This window comes from Epinephelus fuscoguttatus, linkage group LG4 (genome assembly GCF_011397635.1).
Source record: "Epinephelus fuscoguttatus linkage group LG4, E.fuscoguttatus.final_Chr_v1".
Lineage (NCBI taxonomy): Eukaryota > Metazoa > Chordata > Actinopteri > Perciformes > Serranidae > Epinephelus > Epinephelus fuscoguttatus.
Window position 1 is genome coordinate 31,735,392 of NC_064755.1, and position 24,304 is coordinate 31,759,695.

General features: G+C 42.6%; 1 protein-coding gene across 2 annotated transcripts in view; it reads left to right on the plus strand.

Annotated features, from left to right (window-relative positions):
- The window catches only part of LOC125887749 (PDZ domain-containing RING finger protein 4-like), a 191,827-nt gene that overhangs the window by 93,006 nt on the left and 74,517 nt on the right, over window positions 1-24,304 (plus strand). The window contains exon 1 of one of the 2 annotated variants that reach the window (XM_049574808.1): window positions 21,178-21,574. The exons of the other annotated variant lie outside the window; for it this stretch is intronic. Within the exon in view, the coding sequence (XP_049430765.1) occupies window positions 21,506-21,574 (69 nt within the window). The 5' untranslated portion in view covers window positions 21,178-21,505. Of the gene's footprint in view, window positions 1-21,177; window positions 21,575-24,304 lie in introns of those variants that run through there. 2 annotated transcript variants of the gene reach the window in all.

The following is a 24,304-nucleotide window of genomic DNA, read 5'->3' on the forward strand; positions in this document are numbered from 1 at the left end:
TGAGCATATGCTTTGTCTTGAGATGGTAAAATAAATTGCTCGTGTTACCTTTGTTTGCTGTCACTGTCACTCGCATCTTGCAAATTCTGTTTTTCTGCTCACTATCCAACCGTTTAAAGCCGAACAAGTCCAAATCACGGACGTAGCACCGTTTTTTTAACCAGCTTCTCTTGCTCTGTTGTCTCTGTGCTTGCAGCCATTTTCACACTGAGGCAGGTGCGATGACATCATCGACGATAGGACGGTAGAGCGCAAATCTCTGCCATGGGCCAAATTTATATCATTTCTACCATCTACCGCATATACCACTGGGCGGTATTCGTGGTGACGGTAACTTAACGCAGAAAACATGAGCCGCTGCTTTTGTGATTAACGTTACCTTCATACCGCAGAACTCCGGCTACGGCGGCAGAACGGGGCCTGGTGGTCAGCCGGCCTCACACACCTCCCTCGCTACGTGATGGAGGTGGCCTGGCCGACCACACCAAACCCAGGCCCGCAGGAGAAGGGGGCCTGGGAGCCACCGGCCCTCCCTCTTCCCTCTAACGTTTATACATACTATATAACGTTTTATACACAATAACAGATGGATTAGCAAATGTTTTACTTCTGACAATAAATACTTTCCATCCTAGACTTGTATGGCTTTTTAAATTGTTTTATTTAAGGTGTAAAAAAAAAAGAAAAAAAGAGAGAAGACAATACCGCAATATCATACTGTCACCACATCCCCCCAAAATAATACCGTGATATTGATTTTAGGCCATACCGCCCAGCCCTAGTTGCACATACACTCTCTACGCATGCTCTACACAGTCAACTCTGGCAATAAGCTAGCCCTTTTCCTGACCTGCACGCTGCTTAATTTGTTCGTGTTTTGGGCAGCGACTTTATCCTGCTTTTGTTGGATGTGAGGAAATTCACCTTTTTTAGCATAACAAAGTTAACATTTTAATTACATTGATTTAACCTGTGCAGCTTGTACAAGCTTTAAGTGCAATTCGAAAAATGAATTTCTGGCTTTTGTCTTCTTCCAGTCACACAGTCACACTCTCTCCAGTCTCTCGAGGTTTTCAGAATTGTTTTCTCTGACTTCTCAAACTGCCTTTTGGGGCTCATCACCTTCTAATATGACATTCGGTGACACCGTACCTCTCGGCCACATGACAGACGAATATCCGTCTGTCCGTCCTAGTCTGTGCTTGTCTCTCTCTGCAGGAAGATGTCAATAGAACCTTTGCACTCATTACTCATTTCTCCTGTGGCTGCAACATGACGTTGTATGAGCCATCAGGAAACATCCTGTGGGTTAGACTGGGTTACTGGGCACTTTCGTTGCTGACTTACAGATGTTGGACAGATGGATGCTTGAATACACTATTCTACTAGAACAGGCCTCTCCATCAAATGAAACATCTGCCCTTTGGCATATGTAAATGTATGAATAAAAAACACCTTCATGCTTTCAAAAGTAATCAACAGAAATGAAACATTTTCTTGTATTTGGCGCCAGTGTGCACAAAGAATGATCTGAAATTCAAATGATGCTACAGTGTTCAATATGCAGCATATACACATTACAATAATTTAATGGTCATGTGTAGGAACAGTATGTTACCATGGGATCCTCCTCGCCTGCCTTGTCACGTGCATAATATCCCCTGAAAGAACAATTGGGTCCTCCCAGCACATACAGCCGGCAAAATCTAGATGGTGGTGGTTTCTGAGGACATGAGAGTTTTCCGTGTGCTCGTTGAGGAGGGGTTGGAGAGGACGGAGAGCCCTCTGACAGATAGTGTTGCCTCTTTCCTCATAACCAATGGCTGATTTGTGAATATTGTTCCCCTTTGGTTTAATCTGCCGTGTGCTGTGAGGCGGAAACTATTCCCAGAAGGCTGCTGGAGGGGGTTGTTAATTTATCTCCCGTGTATTAAAAGTGTCTTTGGCAGGAGAGCGCACCCCGACCTTCTCCTCACCAAAGTAAACAGGGGCAACGTTGACCTGTGTTGACCCCAAACCTTGAGATGGACTCTTTTAAACGATGAGCCGGGAGATCTGAGGTCACGTCTGAGTCTTTTATGATTCCCCCTCCCACATTCCCCCTCTATGACAGATATTTATCCAGGGATACACAGCCAGTTATCCCCTTGTGTGTTGCTTGCGGGCCTGATGGGGTCTCTTTGTAGGTTCGATACTGCAATATCTGATCAACAATACGCTGAGCTGATTTTTCGAGGGCGTGTCACCGGACAAAAGACATATTCATGTGAGGGTGTGAAGTCCTGTGATGCTTCGGTTCAGGGTCACAGCAGTTCCGTTGTCCCACGTGAGTGGTGAGGATGCCCGGCAGCTATTCAAGGTCCATCAAGCATAACAACAGACGAATCAATAAAACACCACGTCCAAGATGTATAATCTCATTAGATGGCCGCTACAAAGAAATACGGCCTCATATGATTATGCAGTAGTTTTTGTCCGCAGTGTAGATGTAGAGCCCTGATTTTTATTGCATGTTGACCCTGGTTTGTCGGCTCTGATCGATGCTGCAGGGTGAAATGTTTTGATGCTTCAGCTGTTGTACCAAATGTGTAACTGCAGATGTTTTCCAAAGATTTCATAATTTTTTTTGATGCGAAACTTTCTTAAAGTCTGCGATTAGAGGTCCAGCAGCTTTGTCTTTCTGAGAAACGAACACTGAAAGCCTCTCTGAAAGGGCGGCTAGAGTGTGTGTGTGTGTGTGTGTGTGTGTGTGTGTGTGTGTGTGTGGGCTGGGGGGTTAACCTGGCTGTGCCTCCAGCAGAAAGAGATTTTTAAGATGAATCTGTGCAGAAGAGTTCTTTGTCATAAGCTCTGTCAAACAGGCAGGGTTGCCATGGTGACACGATCAGGTTCAGAAAACCCATCGTGGAGATGTGCCTGCGGACCTCAACATTTTATCGTCTGACATTCAGTAATTTTGGTGTTGATTATAACTGGAAAATCAATGGCCATCCTTTGGGATATCGAGCACTGGGGAGACGGACAGCGACAGTGAGGAGTCGAGTCTGCTTTTATGTTTCTGCGTCCAAGACTGCAAATCCACATAGACATTTATAGTTTACTTGACAACATTCATGATGAGGTGCAACTGAGGACACTCTGTCAAAAGTTTTACCTGACACAATCTAATTTAGTGTCTCTCACGGTGTATAAATGTGAGAAGTACCCGTGTCAGGTCTCAATTTGGTATTCTGATTGTGAATCTTATAACCGCGTGGAATATTTTCCTCATTTTGTATTCTTTAATCAAGACTTAAAAACTCCTTATAGACCTGGATATGCAAACATTTCTCTTTGTTTTGTCATAGATAACAGAGCAGGAAACAATCAGACATTTCAGTGGTTTGTGAAATTGTGTTTTTTTTTCTCTTTCCATTTTCTTTTGTGGACATCTTCCTTAAAATGACTCATTTCTGATCAAATTGTCGCTCTCCTCAAACACAGATGAACCGCACTGACTTTGTTCAAAGCTAAAGAGATGGAAGTACACATGAGTTTTTCAAACAGTCGTTAAGGAAAAAAATAGTGAAAAATGCCTTTTGCAAGTTCCTAGAGGCCAAAGTGTTGTCTTCAAATTGCATGTCTTATCAATCTAACAGTCAAAATCTCCAAAATCTTCAATATATAATGATGTAAAATTCCAAAATGCAGCAAGTCATTACACTTGAGATGAGGATGAGGAGAACTGAGGATGTTTTGCATATTTGCTTTATACATGACACTTAAACTATTATTTGATTAGCAAAATTGTCATCTATTAACTTTATGTCTGTCAATAGACCAATTGTGTCTGCGCATGATCTATGAATTTTTAAAATTGTCTTTATCTAGAGCACAAAATCATCCAGCTCCAGTTGCTTTTTTTTTTTTAAAAAAAGAAAAAAAAAAAGAAAAAAGAAACATTTAACAACATCACAACAACAATCGACACCAAAAGTGTCTCTCTCCCACCCTCATCCCACCTTACATTAGGTTAGGTTAGACATTAAACAGTCAAAAATTGAAAATAAAATAATAAGAAGAGCATAAATAACAAAATGTGTCGTGCTCGTTACTCGAAAACGTATCACTCGTTACTCTCCTCAAAAGCAGTATTGTTACTTTACTTATAAGTCCCTGCCAACAGTAATCCATTACCCTCCACATATTTGGTAATTGCATCCCTTCTGCTTAAAATTCAGACTTTCCATGTGCACCTCTGTAAATGTCAGGGTAATTAATATCTGGTAAGCGCAGCTAAGAATAGATAACAGGTCAGGGGCATGAATATAGACAGTGCAGACAGTGTGGTTGCAAAGGGGCCCGTGAATTGGAGGGGTCTATACAGAGAGTGGGCCCTCCAACAATGTGTTGGGTGGAGAATGGGACCTTATGAGTGATTATCACCTTGGAAATACAAACACCCTCATTAAATTAGAAGCAGTGCCATTTACTATATATGCCCTTGAAAAAGGCAAACCCATCTGTGTCATGTTTATTTGTTATTTTTTTGTAAACAAGTCAATAGCATCAACAAATTATATGCTTATTCCAAATAAATTATGATGAACTTAAATTAATAATTCATTTTCTTTTGTGTTTTTTGTAATCTACAGATATGCAATGGTGATTGCTAGGTAACATTAGGTTCATGTTATCCAGTGTCAGGTCTCAGATCATGTGACAAGACGATATCTGCACTATAGTGTACACTATCAGGCCCGACATAAAAGTGTGCACTGGGGCCCGTCGTAACTATCTTACACCACTGCTGGGGGTCTTCTGTTGAGTGTGGTCGGTTGTGGAGATGTGCAACATATCCAAGCACATGCTTCATGAGTTATTTGCCGCTTGTATCCTGCAGCTGTCTACGGGTAAAATCCAGTTTTGGTTGTTTAGCCACTGTAGGGCTACAGACATCCTCCGTGGCTGCAGAGGGCTCATCCTTTGGGAGGGCGTATTTCCACAAGTCGTAGATGTTTCAGGAGGTTTGAGGTGGTGTTTTTGCACAGTGGAAAGAGTTCTAGTCCCAATACTTGGAACGATGGTGTTCTTGTCAGTACAGCTGTGACAACAACAAGTAAATTGGTAACAAGTTCTGTTTTTGGGGTAGCTGTAATGTTATTACTGACAGTTAATGACAGACAATTAGTCCACATAATATTATCACTGTTCTCATTATCCCATTGTTACTGCCCAACACAACAGATATACCTTTAAAAAGACAACAAAAAATAAGTGACAGGTGAAGCCTATATGCACTCTGCCATGTGTTTGAGACAAATAATTGACATAAAATAAACCCCCATTCCTATTTTTGTATTATTGTGTTGTGGTGCGTCTCTGGCTGTATTTAATTTTATCTAAGTATTAAAAAAATGTGAGCAATATATAAGCCATGAGGGAGGACAGAGGGGGATTAGAAGACTTAGAAAGGCAATAAAAGTCTTCTATTAGGAAATCGAAGATAGAAAAGCCAAAGCATCTGCTCTAATTGCTGTAAGGCCCAGGACCTCAAAGCTAACTCTAAAAATGGCAACAAGGGGACGAGGTTGTAAAGGGACATCGTGGCAAAACATTGATCTTGATATTTTTTTAGTTTTGAACAAGAAAGAAATGTATGTGACTGTTCTGACCAGCAGATGTTTCTCACACGACACACTCACACTTGTCCAGATGTGTTATGTATATTTTGAGACAACAGCACATGTAATTAAACGTTGTTTTTATGAAGTGCCAAATGGATGCAAACACAACAGACTCTATTGCGCTATAGGACATGAAGCTGTATTTGTCGTAGCCAACATTGAAACATTACCCATCAGACACTATCTGATCCAGTTCCCTAAATTGGAGTGCCAACACACCAGCATGCGGCTCAGCATATTAAATCACACACATCTCCCGCTCCCTCTCTTTCCTTTTGGTTGTCGTCTGCTCTTGTTTTCTTATCAGGAGGACAGAAAATAAGATTCCTGCCCCCTGGGCATCATCATAATTCCAGACTAATCTGTGTGCGGGGAAAAAAAGCGTGTGATCCATCTGCAGGTCTGTTATTACCACCGGATCGGTGGCCATTCTCATTCTGGAGCGTTGCAGTTTAGGTGAAGGTTTTAAGCTGATCCCCGGGCGCACCGATGACTTCCCCCACCTGGCACGGCAAGGAAAAGAAGTCACCAAAAAAAAAGAACAGCATATAGGAAATGGAGGTGTGTTAGTGCACCCACCAGGCCAGCTGAAGCGCTTGGAGCAGCACGACGAACAAGCCCATCACAGCACAAATTATAGACTACATGAAGGGTGCTGGTGGTGGCCCACTGCTGCTCTGATGTAGAGCAAACAGAAATTACTGTGCTGCCACCAAAGTCTGACTAGATTGAGATGCACTTTGTTTGTTTTTCAACTTTTCTAAATCTCATTATTTTTGCCTCACTGCTTTGGAGCAATTGCGGAAATTACATGACTGATTTTAGTAAACCTTAACAGCAAGGTCACATTACCAATGCACACCGCAGATTGTGCTATTACTTTAAAACTACAGATTGAAAACACAATGATAGTTCAGCAGAATTTTTTTTTCTAATCTTTTCCATCAACATGTAACTTTTATGATTCAATCTTGCTGCTGGAGGCCCAGGAAACAGATTGCTTTCTTTTTTTATTTTTTGATTGTCATCCTGAAATATGGCTGAAATCAAGCTGTCGACCTACTGAGGAGGCAGGCATGTAAAGTCAAACACATAACACACAACACACACCAAATGTCAACTGGCTGATTGGATATATATGTAAAGCTGCATTATTATTGTTATTGTTATTATTGTTGTTGTTTGTCTTTTTCCATGGGACAAGCTGAAAACAAACAGTTTTTATGGCTAACCTTCCAGCAAACACTCTGATCACTGACCACTGATTGACTCATCCAGCAGACACTGATTAACATTAGCATTGACATCACAGAGAGTAATTTGATCCATTGTTGATAGAATATTTATTAGTGCAGCTTCAAGGGTGCTTGACAGTGTTTGCCCCGTCCTTTTGCTGGATGTGCTTTTTGTGACCTTGTCTCAACATGACATTGGGAAGGAACAAGAGGGCGCTGGCATTGTGTCCCTGAAATGAGATGACCTGTCGGTGACATTGCCTCAAAGCACCTTGCGTAGGACACAATAAGAGAGTGCAGGTTTTTCTGTTTATGCTCGAATCAGCATAAGACTTGAATAGCAGGAGCAGAACAGGTTGGTATGGAGTCTAACCTGTTTGCCCTCTGAGCTGATTGTCCCTATAGATCTGCTTTCTCTCTTCAGGAGCACAAAACTCTCATCCACAATCAAAGGTGTATTGACTGCGTATTGACGAGTACTCAGCCAGCAGTGGGTAGAGTCTGAAATCAATGATATGCCTGTTGTACATGTTTGCTGCTTGGCGTCAGTGAGAATTGCCACCTTGAGCTTCTGTGACAATACACAAATTGATTAACCCTCTTTACTTGATGTTAACCATACATGTTTTAAATATTAAAAACTTATTTCACTGCTGGAAAGATGGTCTTTTCAGCAGAGAGAGGCAAATACTATTGGAATTGGTGCGACATGACCAGAGAAAACAAAGAAAAGGGCTGTGGCATTTGTGTTTGCTCAATCTTGGTTTACATTTAATCGGCACTGCTTAGTTTTATTGTTCAATCGTTTTTTTCACCCTCAGTATTAAAGATGCAGGTAACAAAATGGTGCCACTCACTGTTCACAAACTCTCACAATAACAGCTAAACACGGCACTAAAATATGTTTATGAAAACATTTTAGGCAAGAAATACTTGATACAGTAACAGAATCTCAGTTTTTATTTAATCAGCACTGACTAGTTAAACAGTTTGATCTGAGTTTGATCCAGCGTTGCCAGGTGGGAAATGTAGGATTATCGTACCAGAGACTCAAAATTATCATATTTTGAGGGAAATTATCGTACATCCGTCATAACCAAAATAACAATCCTACTGATGTGCTATAGGCAATTTCCGACCGAGTAATTTGATTGGACGAGAGACATTCCGTGAGTGCTGATATAGAGTATAACATCACTGTGACTTGTAACAGTAAAATCACTCTGCTCACAGGTGTTATAAATATAAATACAACCGTTAATTAACCAGCTGTCACACTCGCTACATTGACACAAACTGACACTATAGCATTACACCAAGAAGATGGATACTGTGACGTTGTATTGCATATTGTCACAGCTGTAATTGTCTTCCGGCCGTGATGATATACATTACAACATCACTCCCTCTCTTGTGATATTGCTTAAATATAGTCACTCTAGTGTTTACTTTTTTCCATTTTCCTTACTTCTGTTTTTCCTCTTCTTCTTCTGTTTTGAATCTCATTCTTGCTCGACTTCCTAATGGGTCCTAGCGCCTCGTGGGGCGGGTACAGCTGACCATTCAGCCAATCGTGCTCATTGTTCAGAGACAAACGTCACCCGCATCTCATGCTAAGCAAAGTGCGATTGGCTGGAAACATGTCACATGGGAACAGATGCCTTCAGGGCTCACAAAAAAAACTCCAGGATACTGATTACAACCACACATTCATGAAATGGTCAAATTATCGTACATTTGGCCTTTTTTGGGATTATTGATTGTACAGAGTGCCAAATTATCGTACAAATACGATAATTATCCCACACCTGGCAACGCTGGTTTGATCTGCTTTTAGAGAGTGGCAGGTCTCTCTCTCTCTAGCTGCTTCTGTACTCTTTGTCTGTGGTGGCGGGTAACACGAAAATATGGAAGTACAACCCCTAGTTTGAGCAACAACCCAAGAGCCAGCAACTTGGGGGGATAATGCGTTTTGCACCATCGGGTGAGTTTCATTTCACATTATTGTGATACAAAGCTGGTTGAATACAGAGATGATTAAGCATTGAATATACTCTCCATAAGATAGAAATTGATATCATAGTCTTTTTGCAGACAAGTTAAATATGATATTTCCATGTTAGTTTTTCATCTACTATGACTCCTAGGAATTTAATGTAAGCAACCTGAGTTATTTCGATGTTGTCTAGAGATCTAGATCTATACGTTGTTGTAATCTAAATGTTCAGAAAAGCCATTAAAAAGTCAGGTAGAGTTTATTGCAATTTGTTTTGAACACTGACAAAATGGAATACCTGCTCCACTGTCTGCTACACCCCTGCGCTCCTTGAAACACAAGATTAGATTTCCTATCTTGGCAGGCCCATCTGAAACCTAGAAACACCTAGGAACTCTGGATTTATCACCGTACGTCCTTGATCGTAGAATTTATTGTAGTTTAAGACCTTCTTTCCTTTTTTCAGTATCACAATCAGGTTGTTTTGTAATCCTTTAAATGCCCAATGGAGGTTTAAACAGTGGGAGATCTCCCTGGTCTTGTTACTGTAGTCAGATAATATAATAAAGAGGGTGGAGCCCAGCGCACACAGGGATTGTATCTGGCCCCAAATATCATTAAACACCTCAGGCAACAGGAGCAGGCAGACCTATGGACCTCTAATGTGTCTCTGTTAGATCTACAGATATACAGCACATGCTTCACAGCTATGCTCGAGTGCTTTATGCACCCCAAACGATTACTATTCATCACAGGGTGGCAGGGGGGATTTTAACAACCATGAAGGCTAAATATAAGGGAGCCAACATTTTCACCTTTGTTACCCCAGAACTGCAGGGAGGCTGGTGCAGCGGTAGTGCAGGATATCCTGAGGGTGTCCTGCTACGCAGGCGGTGCTGGGGTCACAGTGTCACATGGTTGCGAGTGTTTTCATGGCAGCAGTTAGTGCAGGCTACACACTCTTCAGCCTGGGGTTGAATGAATATGAAAGAAGACAGAAGCATCTAGTAGAGAAAGTAACAGGGACGTCTTGTCTGCATTCGCTACTCACCTTGTTCTTTTGTGCTCCTGCAGCTTAAAGCGTCAAAATGTTTCCTCTATGAAAAGGTCACCACTCTAACACGTTTAACCTGATGTAGCTGTTATTGCACATTCACCAAAAACACACCCAGTTCACACATGATAGGCGTTTCTGACATACTGGGAGAAATTCGGAGTATGGCCGCTGAGATTAGTGCACCACTAAACTGTGATGAAAATGTTTTTCCAATTAAGGGTGGGCGATACAGATAAAATCTTTTATGATGCCTTGTGTGATTTTATATTGAGATATTGATAAACATCTACTGGAAATTCAATTAGAGAGGCGGTTAATACTCAAAGGGCGTTTACCAGGGAGGGGGGGTCTAATGAAAAGATGTTATTGTTGCACTGTGGTGCTTCAACGTTGTGTATGTGCATCCCAACATGATATCAGATGCGTAGGGACAAAGGCAAAAACAAGAGAAAACTCGTTTGTTTATGCCTTTTATTTAATCATTAACTTGTTTATAAAACAGTGATGGGTCCTCCCTTTGTGTAAGCAGGCCTATCCCAAACATCTTAGTAAAATGAAGCCTTCCATGTTGATTATATTTACCAGCTACATCAATAGCCCTTTTTAGATAGGAATTGTGCAAATTTGCAGGAAAGCCCAATCAGTCTTTTTTCAGCATTGGCAGTATAAAACAAAACCGGGGAGGGCGGAAAATTGCCGCCTACCTACTTTTGTTCATACAGAATGCGCCTTTTTCAGGGCAATGGGGGCGTGAGCAAGTAACAAAACGTGTAGCTCAGCGTGTGACGTAAACAGTGACGTGGGAGGGAAGCCGCAGCTAGTCAGGCGGCGATTCTCTCATAAGTCGCCCCGTTCTTCACCGTCCCCGTCATCTGATGGTTAATGGCCTCTTTGTTTGCAAGGGAAAGGAGGGCGTGCAAATCCTTGTCTCCCCAGTTGCTCATCTTTACAGTGTCTGTCAGGTTTGCGTTTCCCTCTTGTCACTAGCTGCTCGCTAAGTCGTGCTATCAGCTGTTTCCTGTTCATCCACCGCCAGTGGCTCGCACGTGCGGCGTCTTCAACAGACTTTGCAGAACACCGCCTTGGTCTGTTTAAACTAAAAGGGTCCTGCCGATATGTCTACCCTCCGAGGCGGAAAATTGGGCACCTCGGATCAACTCGCCAATCCGGCTCTGTGTGTATAAATGCTCGCAGCTTGTCGGCAAAACGGCCCAACATTTGCGGAAAATCTGGCAGTGTAAAAGGGGCTACTGTATTCAGGTGATTTCTCAGGGAGTTAAACATTTGATTGCATCTTGTTGATTCATATACAAAGTCTTTGAGTTTCATGTATTAAATCCTGTAAGTAACTTGACGTGTATAACATAATTGGCTCAACCAGGGATTCACACTTGGTCTGAATCAGGTGAAACCTACATACAGACTTTCTAAGTTACACATTGAGTCTAACCTGATGACGATGTTATATTTGTATTGGGTAAATCTTTTTTGGGAGCATCTATTCAGTATGCAGTTGCCTTTTTCTCTTTATATTCTTGCTTCATGAAAGCACTTTTGGAGCTTGAACCATACTAGGGACTCAAATCCTTTTGAGTCCTTTGAGAGCAACCCTTTCAAGAAAACATCAATATATAAAATATGCAGATCAGAATGTCAGTTTGGGTAACCCCATTAAATTACTTCTAAAAATCTGTAGTCCTGTATCACATCATTCTCTAGATATCTGCATAGAATGCAGAATCTGTCGGTGTGTCCTGGTTTGTGTCTGTAGTAGGGAAGCACAATAATATCAGCATATCATCGATACTGGCTGATAATGACTTTAATATGAAATGTTGGAATCGGCCAATGTGCTGGTAGTATTAACACGTCATTGGTGTTGGCCAGTATTGGCTTGGCGCAATGAATGAATATTACATACATTGAAAATTTGTATATTTCATGCCTCCATCTGCTGGTGGGCCATCACGATGAGAGTATGCATGCATAACATGATGTTAATTCTACTACAGAAGAGACTTGATAATCACTGAAATTAGGTAGAGAAAAAAGTGGATATATTCCTATCCAGCCACGAGCGCTTTCATGTTAAAGAGGCAGGGGTGTTAATTAAGAGCGACACCATCTGAACCATATATGAAGTAGGCTGCTTCACTTGATATGAGATGAAATGTTACTAGAGTGTCTGGGACTGTAAGATATCAGTGGCAGTATTTTCTGCTGTTTAGTTGGTTGTTGATGAATATGTCACATAAAACAATTTAAAGACTGTTTCTGCTACTAAAGTAAAGGGTCGAAAAGTAGCCTAGTTAATGACTGATGAGGTCTATCTGACCCAGATGTTGCATTTATAATAACAGGGGCTTATTAACAGTGTGTGGATTATTCTGCTAATAAAATATTATCGGTTTTATCCTTGTTCTCATCATGTTGGTGTCTCATGTTATTTTGAGCTGCAGTGATGGAATCAGAGTGTAAAAGTAGCAGCACTGTCCGATGCGGACCAATGTAAACTTTGCATAAGTTCAAAAGTGTTTAGTGTGTAAATGATCTCTCCGTTTGTTAGATGCTCTGTTTTGAAACCAGTGGAAATAGAGCCCTGAAACAATTTTAGCTGAGACTCCAAACTTTGGTCGATGAATGCGTTCTTTTTAGTGATCTGATAAGACAGAGGTCACGGTGTTGACAGCCTGTGATCCAATACTCTAGCTGTTCAGCATTAGTTACTACAGTGATTTATCCCGCTAAAAGGAGAACCAGCTCCGTAGTACTGAAAACCCAGTGTTAACCCTGGAGTTACCTCGCTAACTTTAAATCCTGCTTCATAGTACAGGCCTCTGATCAATCAGTGGGCACTCTTTGGTTGAATGCTTGTGTGAAGAGCAAAAGAGGCAGAATGCATTGGCCAAAATGTGATCCCGGACCCCACTGGCTATCCTCCAACGATGATTAACTTGTGGAAAAAATGCATCTGCCTCCACATGCAGGTATGATCATAAATGGTGTTACAGGTTACCAGTCAGTTAACAAGACTGGTGCACAGAACAGGAAGTCTTGACTTGGATATCTGTGATCCAGATAGCCGCTGGCTACACTGGAACCTCCGAAATATTGGTTGTTGCCCCCAGAGCCAAAATTGTTGTCAGACTGATAGCCCGTGGTTGCTGAGGTTGTCACATTGATGCAAAGATCTGTAATATTTGATGATCTATAGCACTGCCTGAAATGTCCAAATACCACCACAGATATTAAAGAAATAGTTAGGATACAAACTGTATGTAAAATGCCATGCAGTTGACACATTCCTATCATCTCATGGTATGTGCAGGGTTGTCATGTCGCTGGAACCTCATTCCAATTGTGCATATTTCACCCAGACGCAGACACAATCTCTGCTCTGATACTCAGACTTGTATTTCATCCCGATCCCACAGACGGACAATTTTCATTCCACTCTTTTGCTTTTTTTTCTCCTGACTAAACCGAATCCTTGGCACATGTCACTTCCTCAGCAGTTTCGCAGTCAGATAGTAAAAAGCTGGAGCTTCTTGTCTGATGTGCACTTTGTTTCATCTCCATGCAGACGGGCGCATCAGGGTTAAACAGATTTCATGTAGGATGTCTGCGTTGTGTGGTGTGTGTGCAGAGTGTGTCATGTGCCACTTTGTGGATAAGTGTGGGGAAAACTCAAAGGTGGTTTGATGTGTCAGTGAAGAGGCTCATTAGCAGCAAGAAGAGTTTCATAAGAATGTCAGGCAAGCTAAGCATTGTTCGACTTTACCTTAATGGGCTGCTGTTAATTTACAAGAAACAGCAAGGGGACTTTTAGCTTTGCTCCTGAAAAATTATCTCCAGGTGACTGATACAGTATCTCGCCACAGATTATTAGCGAAGTAGGTACATAAATAGTCTTATTATTAGCTAAACATACTTATCACAGGGTCAAATAGCCCAGTAATTCATAATTAATCAGTGTAATTTGCGTGATTTGAAAGTAAAGCAGTAAACACCATGTGGGCAGAAATATGAGTTTAAATTGCTTTTTGGGCTTTGAATTAGATGCCCATTATGTTAATTGCTTGAGCAGCAACATTGCGCGTGTTATCATTGAGAGGCAGCCTACAACATGCTATTTTTATCCGTGGTCATGTTCCCACATGAATTAAAGATTCAAGCCTTTTTAATAATTTATTGTCATTGAAGAAGATGTTTTGCTTGGCTTCCCACGGTCTGGACACGCCGGCTTTGAAGCACCCACCTGTGCATCCGTGTGCGCACGCCGGACCAACTCTCGTCAAAGCTGTCATCAGAGGAGCGGGCTGCGCCGATGATTCATTCACAAAAGGGCCTCATTTAATTACTCCCAAATCAGGTCACATGGATACCCAGGAGGAACAGCTGCTTTGGAGCGGCAGTAGGCGATCAGATCTGAGCCACGCGTCACATCACAAACCACTCTCCGATCCCCACGGCTCTCCTTTCACGTGAGTGGGATTTCAATCTTCAGTACTCACACCACAGAGATTTCCGCCCACCTGGTGTGTCAGAGCTGGCCTAATAAACCTGTTTATGTATTAAACACTGTGGGGACACTTGATATTCCTGACAGACATTGCCATAGACAAGTAATCACAGCAATAACAGCTTCTTATTAAATCTCCAGCTATGTTAAGATGCTCTCTTGTTTGTTGTCAAGGTTACCATAAGCTCACACGAGTGTTGGGATACAGACGTCTCTACCACTGATCTCCTATTTCTCTGTCCCAAACCTAAGATGTGTCTATTAGATTTAATAACACTCATCTCATATTTGCGATATGCGAAATATCAGCTTCGCAAATGACGAGCATCTTCTTCCACCTAAGCTGCTGCCAAGAGCTTCCCTGACAATGGCAGTGATTGGCAGCCACAGTCTTCTTGAAATGTCGCTGTCAGGAGTGGAAATGAAAAATACGCTCCATGTTTTACCTACTTTAAAAGTCATTCAGATGGGATGCGTGTCAGGGTGTTGAACCAGATGCAGTGGAATATTGAATTGATCCAGCTCCTGTGCTCTGCTGAGTGACGGACGGCGGTATTTATCCCAGGACAAGAAATCAATACAAATACAGTTTGTGGGCACTGATCGTGATTTCATATTCCACACTGGCAGCGTCCTGATCAGTTGTGTTTTTGTTGCTCATTTTGTGTGTGTGTGTGTGCTGTGCATATGTGTGGCAAGACAGACCGGAGAACAAGTCTCCGTGGCTGTGTGCGCATTAGGCAGGGACGTGTGAGGGTACAACGGTTTACAGCTCGGCCATATACCTGCATTACACACTTGGCTGAAGGTTATAGCTCCAGGTTTAAGGTGAGCTCAAATATCAGTTTGTCAGAAATGCAATTGAAGAAACCTCAAAATACACCCATCACGGTGAGGACAAATCGCTTCTCCATGCCCAGCGATGTGAGGCCCATTAACTGAGAGAATGAACACGATTGAGGGCCTGTTTCTACCCGAGCAGGCAAAGGGCAGACCGGATGATAAACGACCGCTGGACAGTAGGAAAGGACAGCAGGGAAGTCAAAAGGACATGGGAAGGAGACAGAATCAGTGGTCATCCCATGAAATACAGACACAATTGCTACTTTCATTTTCCGTATAAATGTTAAAGGAACTGTGTGTAAGATTTAGGGAGGTTAAATGGCATCTAGCGGTGAGGACTGCAGATTGCAACCAGCTGAAACATCTCCCAGGTAGGGTTCCTCTAGAGTTCTTTGTTTAGGAGATTTTTACTGGGAGCTGAATAATCCACAGAGATCTCTTACTTTCCAAAACAAATGGACCAGGTGATTAAAACCAATAAAGACACTGAATAAAGCAGTTTCATGTCACAAGTCAGTGATTCTCTGATGCTGTTTGGTGCATCCCAGACAGGCTGGTTGCCCTGCACCTGCTAATATGTGCTCACCTTTTATCTCTGATAACTTAAAGTGTGCGCTTTTTTTCTTATTTAGACTTCAAATAGGTTTTTACCGTGAGCTGAATTATCCACAGTGGTCTCCTCCTCTTTGAAACAAACAGACCCAGTGATTTAAACCAGTTAAACCCCCGAATAAAGCAGTTTCACATTACAAGTCAGTGTTTCTGTGGTGCTGTTTGGCACGTTGGAAACAGGCAGCTAGCCTAGCACCTGCTAATGTGTGCTCGCCTTTCTTCTCTGATAACTTAAGATCCAAAGGTTCAGGAGGTTTTTGCCAGCAGCCAAATTATCCGCAGAGGTCTCTTTCTCGCGAAAACAAACTGTCCCAGTAATTTAAACTCGTAAAAACACTTAGTAAAGCAGTTTCATGTTAAAAAACATCTGTGTTTTTCATCACGGATTGGCTGCTAACTATGGTGGTCGATGAAAAAACGCAAATGGCCTCTTCATCTTCATAGACGAAGACCTGCCCCCTATGTAGATATAAGTAGGTCATTCTAAGCAGTGTTAGGCTCATTACTCTAAAAAAAAGTAATGTATTACTCATTACTCATTGCTCTTTTCAAAAGTATTAGTACTTTACTTATTACTTCCTGCTAAAAGTAAATCATTACAGTACTCGTTATATAACTTTTACACTACATAAAATTGGTGATTGCGTATCTCAGATCTCAGTGTGAATGTCAGGGTTAACTGTAGCTAAGGCTAGGTAGCATTTTTTTTAACCTGTGGGTTTTCTGTTGCTTGTGACCAGTATTTTCCCAGGGCTCTGCCTGAAAGACGGAGAGTCACCTGTGGAGCAAAGTTTTACATTTTCCACATATCCAGCCACAAGCTTCATTACTTCTTTGTTGATATAGCTGCCCACAAGTAAAATCCTGTTTTGGTTTCAGTTTTGGTGTAGAGCTACAGCCGCGGCCGAGGAGGGCTTACTTTTGGTGGGGTGTATTTCCCAGAGCTTCCTGTTGCTGGCCTGTTGGTCATAGTAGCCGAGGTGTTTCAGAGCGGAGGTTCGAGGACATGTTTTTCGCAGTGAAAAGAGTTTTAGTCTGACTACCTACAGCAACAGTGTTCTCGTCATCTTTCGTCCTGACAAAATCAAAGTAACGGGAATATTTCCAACTGGCTTGCTGCTTTGTGACGTGTCTACGCAGTGCAACGATTACAAAAATAAGTCTGCTGATGTGATGTTGTTTTTTAAGTCAGTAGTGATGTGATAATAAAAGTAATGTTGTAATGAGATATTTGGTTTTGGGGTAACTGTAATATTATCACTGAAATTTTAGCAGTGTTTAGTTACAATACTCGTTACTGGACAAAGTAATATTACTGTAACGTGTTTTGCATTTTGCAACACTGATTCTAAGGTTACAAAAACACAAGAATTCTTATTTTCGGGGGATTTTACAACAAAGAAAACATACTTATTATATTTTATTCCATTTCTGCAATATATCTGCCTACATCCTACACACTGAACCTTTAAACAATAAATATTATTGAGTAAGTTTCTTATATTGTAACTTGGGTCATAACTTCCACGTAAAAAGTCTAGCAGGGACAGGGAAAGAGGTAAATTACGCATCCAGTACTGCTTCACCTTGTCAGAAAGTAAATGGATTTACTAAATGTATCTATAATGTGCAAATCTTGCCCTCAGGTCACAATGGAAATGCAGTCTCAGGTAAATTCACCCTGTCACAATGTAAAACTCGGGGCCATAAAACACCTCGGGAGAGCTTTTATCAGTCTTAATGCACTCTTCAAAGAGCATCCTTCACTCTGCATGTCCCATCGAGAGGTGCTGCTTGACCGCAGGCAGAGGCTACTGTATCAGTCTCGCTGCCCAGATGATGAGAAAGACCATTTGGGTGACCGATGAGCATCTTAACCTTAAGGGGTTAGCAAGTGCAACATCACAGAGTGATAGTCAACCAGACCTGAACCCTGAGTACGCTTCTTCACGTGTACCAATATTGGATACTGTCAGCACATTCTTGGTCTTATATTTGTCTTTCCATGCAGCGTGGACATTGTATTCCACCCTTGATGGTTTTACATTTTCTATCCCTGCTGACTATAGACAACTGGACAGGCAGTTCTTCTTGCTCTCAAGCACTTCATAGCTTTCAGTCCTCAATGTACAATTTCAGAAGACTGCCAGTGACTCACATTTCCTTCACAGTCCATTGTACCGCAAGCAAACATAGCACCCCTGTTCATCAAATGCAATATTATATCCCCACTCCCTAGTCTCCCAACAAGACCCTTTGATGTCAAATTGACACTTTAGTGAACAGCACTTCATGGATTTGATATTGCCTGGCAACTGCAGAAAACCCACTCCTTGTAGCTTCTTCAGGATGACGAGCGGATGGTAGCATAGACGGTTTGGTTGGCGGAGACGAAGAGGGAGGATGGAGGATGGTGAAAGGTGGATGGTATTAACCATAATGGTGCTGTATGATGCATGCGTGTGTGTTTGGCTTGCCTCCAGGCAGTGGAGCAAAATTAAAGCCCAGAAAATCGGATTATGGAGTCCCTGGGGGTGGGATGCCCAGTAGCCAGCTGATGAGCGCTCATCTACTCTTAGCTGTATTCTGCACAGCGAGCCCCACTGTTGGCTTGGAGGCCAATTTGTTAACAATTATTGCTCGTTAGTGAAGCTTCCTGCCAGCGAACGGGGGTTCCACGGCGGAGACAATAGCCAAGGTCTATTGTCTTGCAATTATCTCAGTTTGAAGGAAGGCGGTGGTTGATGTATTGTCTCTGAAGTCTCTGGCTTTGCTGATTGCCAATTTGCTGTGAGGACTCCTGTTATCAATGACACCTGTAGTGACTACTGAGTTATAAATATGCAATGAATTGTGTCTCCTCTTATATTACGCCAGTCTGTGTCAATTTATATTTCACTCTCAAGATAGCTGGGCGCTGAAATATTGAGGTTCATTTAGTGTATTTACTACTGAAGTACTGTACATTGTACTGTAGTGACGCAGAAAGACAAGTTGCAATGTTGGCAGATTATCTTTTCACTCAGTTAATTGAATGTTTGGTCCATAAGATGTTAGAAAAAAATGCCCATCACAATTTCTGAAGGCTTAAGATGTTGTCATCAGCATGCTTGTTTTGTCCAACCATCATTTCAAGACTAAAGTTACTGGGTTTCTTATCAGGGTGCTTTCACACCTGCCCGGTTTGGTTCGGTTCAATCCAACTCAGGTTCATTTGCCTCCTTAGTGCTGCTCATTCGGGCAGGTGTGAACACAGCAGTCGCACTGGGGTGCACACCAAAACAACCAGACCAAGACCTTCTTGAAGAGGTGGTCTCAGTCCGGTTATAAAACTCTGGTGCGGTTCGTTTGTGGTGAGAATGTGTTCCGACCTCAATCCGAACCAACTGCAGTCACATTACGGATTGTTTGGGTTAAACGAGCATGAGCATATTACAGTCAAGCAAGCAAACTCTAGGTCTGAAAAAAAAAAGAATAGTTGCATGCTATTTTTCTGTTGATTGACTAATTGATTAATTGACTACTCATCAGCTCTAATTATAGGAATTAGAAAACAAATGAGAAACCCTACACAGGGCTATAACTGTTTTGATTACTGGTTGGTCTATTGATTCGTTTTCTCAGTAAAGTTGTTTAAAAAAAAATGGTGAAAATGAGAAAAGAGACGTCTTAAATCGTTGACTGACAGTCTAAATTATATTAGACAACATACATTGAGATATATAAGACATTCTTTAGATAGTGATATAAAATTAGAAACATTTTTCTTGCTAAGTACGTTTGTTTAGCTGTGCTCAGCTGCAGTTGACTGTAACTGGCTGGTTCAGGCAACCCCTTGGCTCTGCCCTGTGTGGAGAATGATGAGGGAGAGGCTTTTTTATCTTTTTATGCCACAGTTTATTGTCTGAATATGAACAGAATATGCACTGGTCACTCACACAGTTGGCTGGCTAAAAGCAGCTTGCAGCTCACACAGCATGCTCCAGCGCGTCTCTTATTAAATGGCAACGTTTCAAATCTGTCAATGTTCTAACAAAAACAATAATATGACAATGTGTACCTGAATATTATGTACTGGTGCAGTCAAAGCTGGCTCCCTAAAGGCAGCATGTTGCAAAAGAACAACAGGTTATTTAGCACACAGGCTATAGCTACTGTAGAGAATGAATTGTGCCGTTACTTTAACATTTTGGGACTTAAAAGGCACAGCAACCCACTTATAAACTCTTCTCATAAATCACAGTGAACATAATGTTCATACAGTGGACATACAGACATAAATACACAATATTTGTACACAGTGTTGCACTTGGAAACTCACCTCAGGCGTGTCTCTTAATAACTGGCAAGGTTTCAAAACTGCCAGTGGCATTTATCTACTACCTCAAAGAGAGGACGCCCTTGAGCCAACACATCTAGACAGAAAAATCAAAATGTGGCAAGTGGAATCACATACTATACAAACTGTGTTACGTTTGCACATATAAGGAATCTGTCTTGGTGTGTTGGTGCATAACCGTAAAAACAGTTCAAAATTCAAGAGACATGATATAAAATAAAAACATATATAAGTTTTTAAAGTGCAAGAGTTGTTCAATTTGTGCAAAGTATTGACGAGGGGATTATGGAAGCAGAGAAAAGCAGCAACTCCTCACATTTGAGAAGCTGGAAACCAGTGAATGTCAGTCATGTTTGCTTGTAAAATGCCCTGAGCAATTAATTGATTATCAAAATTGTCGTTCATTAAATTTCAGGGTATCAACTCATTAATTAATTAGCAAATGATATCAGTACTAAACTCATTGCCGGTATGTGCTGCAGTAATATTTACCCCTTGATCTCCCCTTAAGCAATCCCTTTCCTTATTTCCATCAGAAATAAACAGTGCAGCAACACATTAAACACTCAGATGATGATAGGTTACCCATAAGCCTTAGAGAGTGTCGTCTCGGCACAGTCAGCCCTGCCCAGGCTCCTCACCGGAGCTGCTCACACAAAGGAGCTTATTGTATAACTGTGCCTCAGTTTTAATGAACCGGCGCTCCTGCTCTCACACACTCCTCCTTCTCCGTCAGTCCCCTCCCCTGCTCCCACCTCCCTCATGAATATCACAGCGCTCTCCCTCATTATTCATGAGCTGGTACCAGCGTAGTCATGTGCGCCGACACTGAGGAGGAAAAAGGGGGGAGTGTCTCAGTGAGCGAGAGTCACAACTCCGGCGTGCGAGTGTGTGCATGCGTGTGTGTGTTTGAGTCTGTGAAATAGAGGAGAGCGGGGAGAGCAGAGAGGAGACACACCGGCTGATGCTGCTACTTGTGCCACTGCTGAAGCTGCTGCCACACTGTTCTGTTCACATCTGAACCCTCATCTGTTAGACTCAGCTGGAGCTCTCTGTCCCTTTGAGCCTGGGCTTGTCTCTGACATTTCTGTGTGAATGGGATGCCTGAGAGAGATGCTTGCTTAAGGAGTGACTGATGAGAACCAGCGCTCCGGTGTGGAGGGTGACCCCCTGTGTCCGTGCCACCACCACTACTCGGGGAGAATTGGACGCCTGGCGTTTCCACGACGACTATAATGGGCTGCAATCTGTGCACTTTACAGAAGCGAGAGGAACACTACAAGCTGCTGTATGAGATTGCACAGGTGAGCAGAGGCACGGCCGACTCTAGCATCGATTGTGTGTGTGTGTGTGTGTGTGTGTGTGTGTTGTTGAATGTGATTCATTGTGTGTGCTGTGCTGAGAGCAGCTCTGGGCTGCTGCTGCTGCTTGTTTTTGGAAAGAGGTTTTCTTATATTTTCATAATTTAGGCATTGATACACAGAATGAAAGTGAGGCAGCATTACTCACCAGCAGATGTGTTTTGAGTAATGAGCACTTGCTTAGAGAGCCCATTGATTCTGTGGGATGAATAATCCTTATAAAATAGTAGCAACTAAGTTCATGAAGAATGTTTCACATGATGTCCTGATTTGAGAGTCCTTGGAAAATGTTCGGAATGTGTCATTGAACATAATTTCATTAAAAGTTTTCTTTGCCACTTCTGTTGTCACCGTGAGACAGCTCAGTGCTGTGACAGCAGATTTATTTAACTTTCTGAAGGACACTTGGTCTTAATGGTCTTTATCTCAGCACACAAACACAAGATATGTTCATGCACCAAATTATTATGTGTTATTCAGAAGAATTCATGCTCCTGCTGATTGATTCTGGAGTTAACAGCCAGATAGCCAGAGGACAGTGTCTGAGGTTGTGCGTAAGCAGAGCAGATAAACAAGCATCCACCTAACCACCTCCACTTTCCAGTCTCTCCTCAAGCCCTCTTCCTGTGACAGGATAATAACTGTGAAGCTCAGTGTCTCCTGGAAGTGAACTAGTGCTCATCCCCCCCTTCCAGTAGTGCCTGCCTTCACGCCACTGTGATCACAGCCTCATTAGCTGTTTTATACAACCATCCTGTGCATTAATTAGACGTGAAATGTGTCTCTTTACCCTCGTGAAAAGACGGGATGAGAAGAACTGGGGGGAGGTAAACTAGCTCGGGTTAACCGCAGCCTGTAGCTTTTTACCTCGCGTGCAACTTGACACGCTGCCAAAGTCTGGTGACGGACAGCGTCGGTCAGATTCGGAACTGCATGAATGATCGGAGAAAACTGTGCCACGAGCGTCTAGATCAGCAGTAAAGGAGGCAGCATTCGCTAATGGTCTGTTTAATATTAGCAGACAGACAGAACTGTCCAGGGACCATGAAGGATGATAGGAAGCCACCGGAGTGCCCGCCTCTTCTAGGGGAGACCATAAAAATAGTGCTGTCTCGGTGCTTTATCTCGGCTTTCGCGCCTCTCTCCGCACCAGTTGTTAAGAAATAGCACCGACTCCTTTTCTCGTGGTTTAGCAGAGGGGATCAGTATCCGCCAAGTGGGCCAGTCTCCAGGGCACACTCACTGTTGACAGGAGGCTCTCTGGCATGTCTGTCCACCCACTGATATACTGAGCTGGTTCAGGCGGGAGCTGCAACATCAGCACCTACTTTCTGATCACCACTGTGGGAGGGAAGGAAGGAAGGATATAGAGCATGGAAGATAAAGACTGGGATGGGAATAGAGAGTAAGCCATTAAAGATGCAGTTGTTAGAGTAAATCCTAGAGAGCAGGAAAGGGTGAAAGGGAAATTAAGGAAACGAGCAAACAGGTGAAACCTTATTAAAGCAGAGAGAGAGGGGGAAAAGAGGAAGGAAGACAAGTTATCAAGAAGGTTTTCTGGTTTGAAACACTGTTTTATCAATAAAAAAAACACCACATACATCACAGACAACTGCCTCTTCTCACAGTCTTGCATGCACATATTTGTGTACACGCTCACACATGTCCGCAGAGACGACAAAACAAGCAGTACACCCTCGGCAACAGCGCGGCAAATATATAAAAACAGCAACACAACTGGCAGAAATGAAGCGGGAGGGAAGACAGACGGGGAGGAGAGTCTCCTCCAGGTAGCTGAGCTCTCCCTGCAGCTGCAGAAGTGTGTCACCGTGTCTTTGTGGTCAGGAGAAGTGTGTTGTGACAGCAGGAAGCTGCGCTCACACCGCCAGCATCCTAATCCTCTTTCTTACACATCGTCTCATCTGTCCGGCTTGCTCAGCTCTCACCCTTGCCTCATGTTTTTTTATTTTTTTCTATTATTCTCACTCCTCCCTGCTCAGTCTTTTTATCCAGTCTGCTTTTCAGGAATACACACACACCTCAACATATACACACCCTCGCCACTCCACTCTTGTGATTATGCAGTCGGTGAATGTGTGTATGCAAATGAGGTAGAAGTGGTTTGCTGGTGTCACAGCGTGACTGACCGGCCTTGCAGCAGGTTGATTCGAGGAGGAGTCAGTCACAGCGGTTGGTTAGCCACCTTCCTCCCCTTCCCTTCACACCCAGAAACAATTTTGACACTCTCCGCGTCTGCCTGACCCCACGAGCTGTGGGAGATTTATGACTAGCTGGCTCCCTCACTCCCTCCCCATTCCCCCCTTTCTCTCTGTTCTCACGGCTGCGAGTGTTCTGCATGGAAATGCGCTCACCTTTCTCAGCTGGCCTGCAAAGCTATCTCACAGGGCTGACATTTTTTATTTACTGTATCAGCTTTCTTGCCTGGACAAGAGGACACAGGAATCTTCCTGTAGCCTTGCTCTTTTTTCCACTTGCCAAACTCCCACCTTCTTATTTTTATACCTACTGCTGATCATCCCCTGTGCATCGCTCTTTTTCTGTCTCTTTCTCTTTTTTGATTCCTGTGATCTCTCATCTTCTTTGATTACATTTGTTACGACCTTTGCTCTAGCCTGCTCTCTGCAGGGTTCCACTCCAGTTAACCTTCCAATG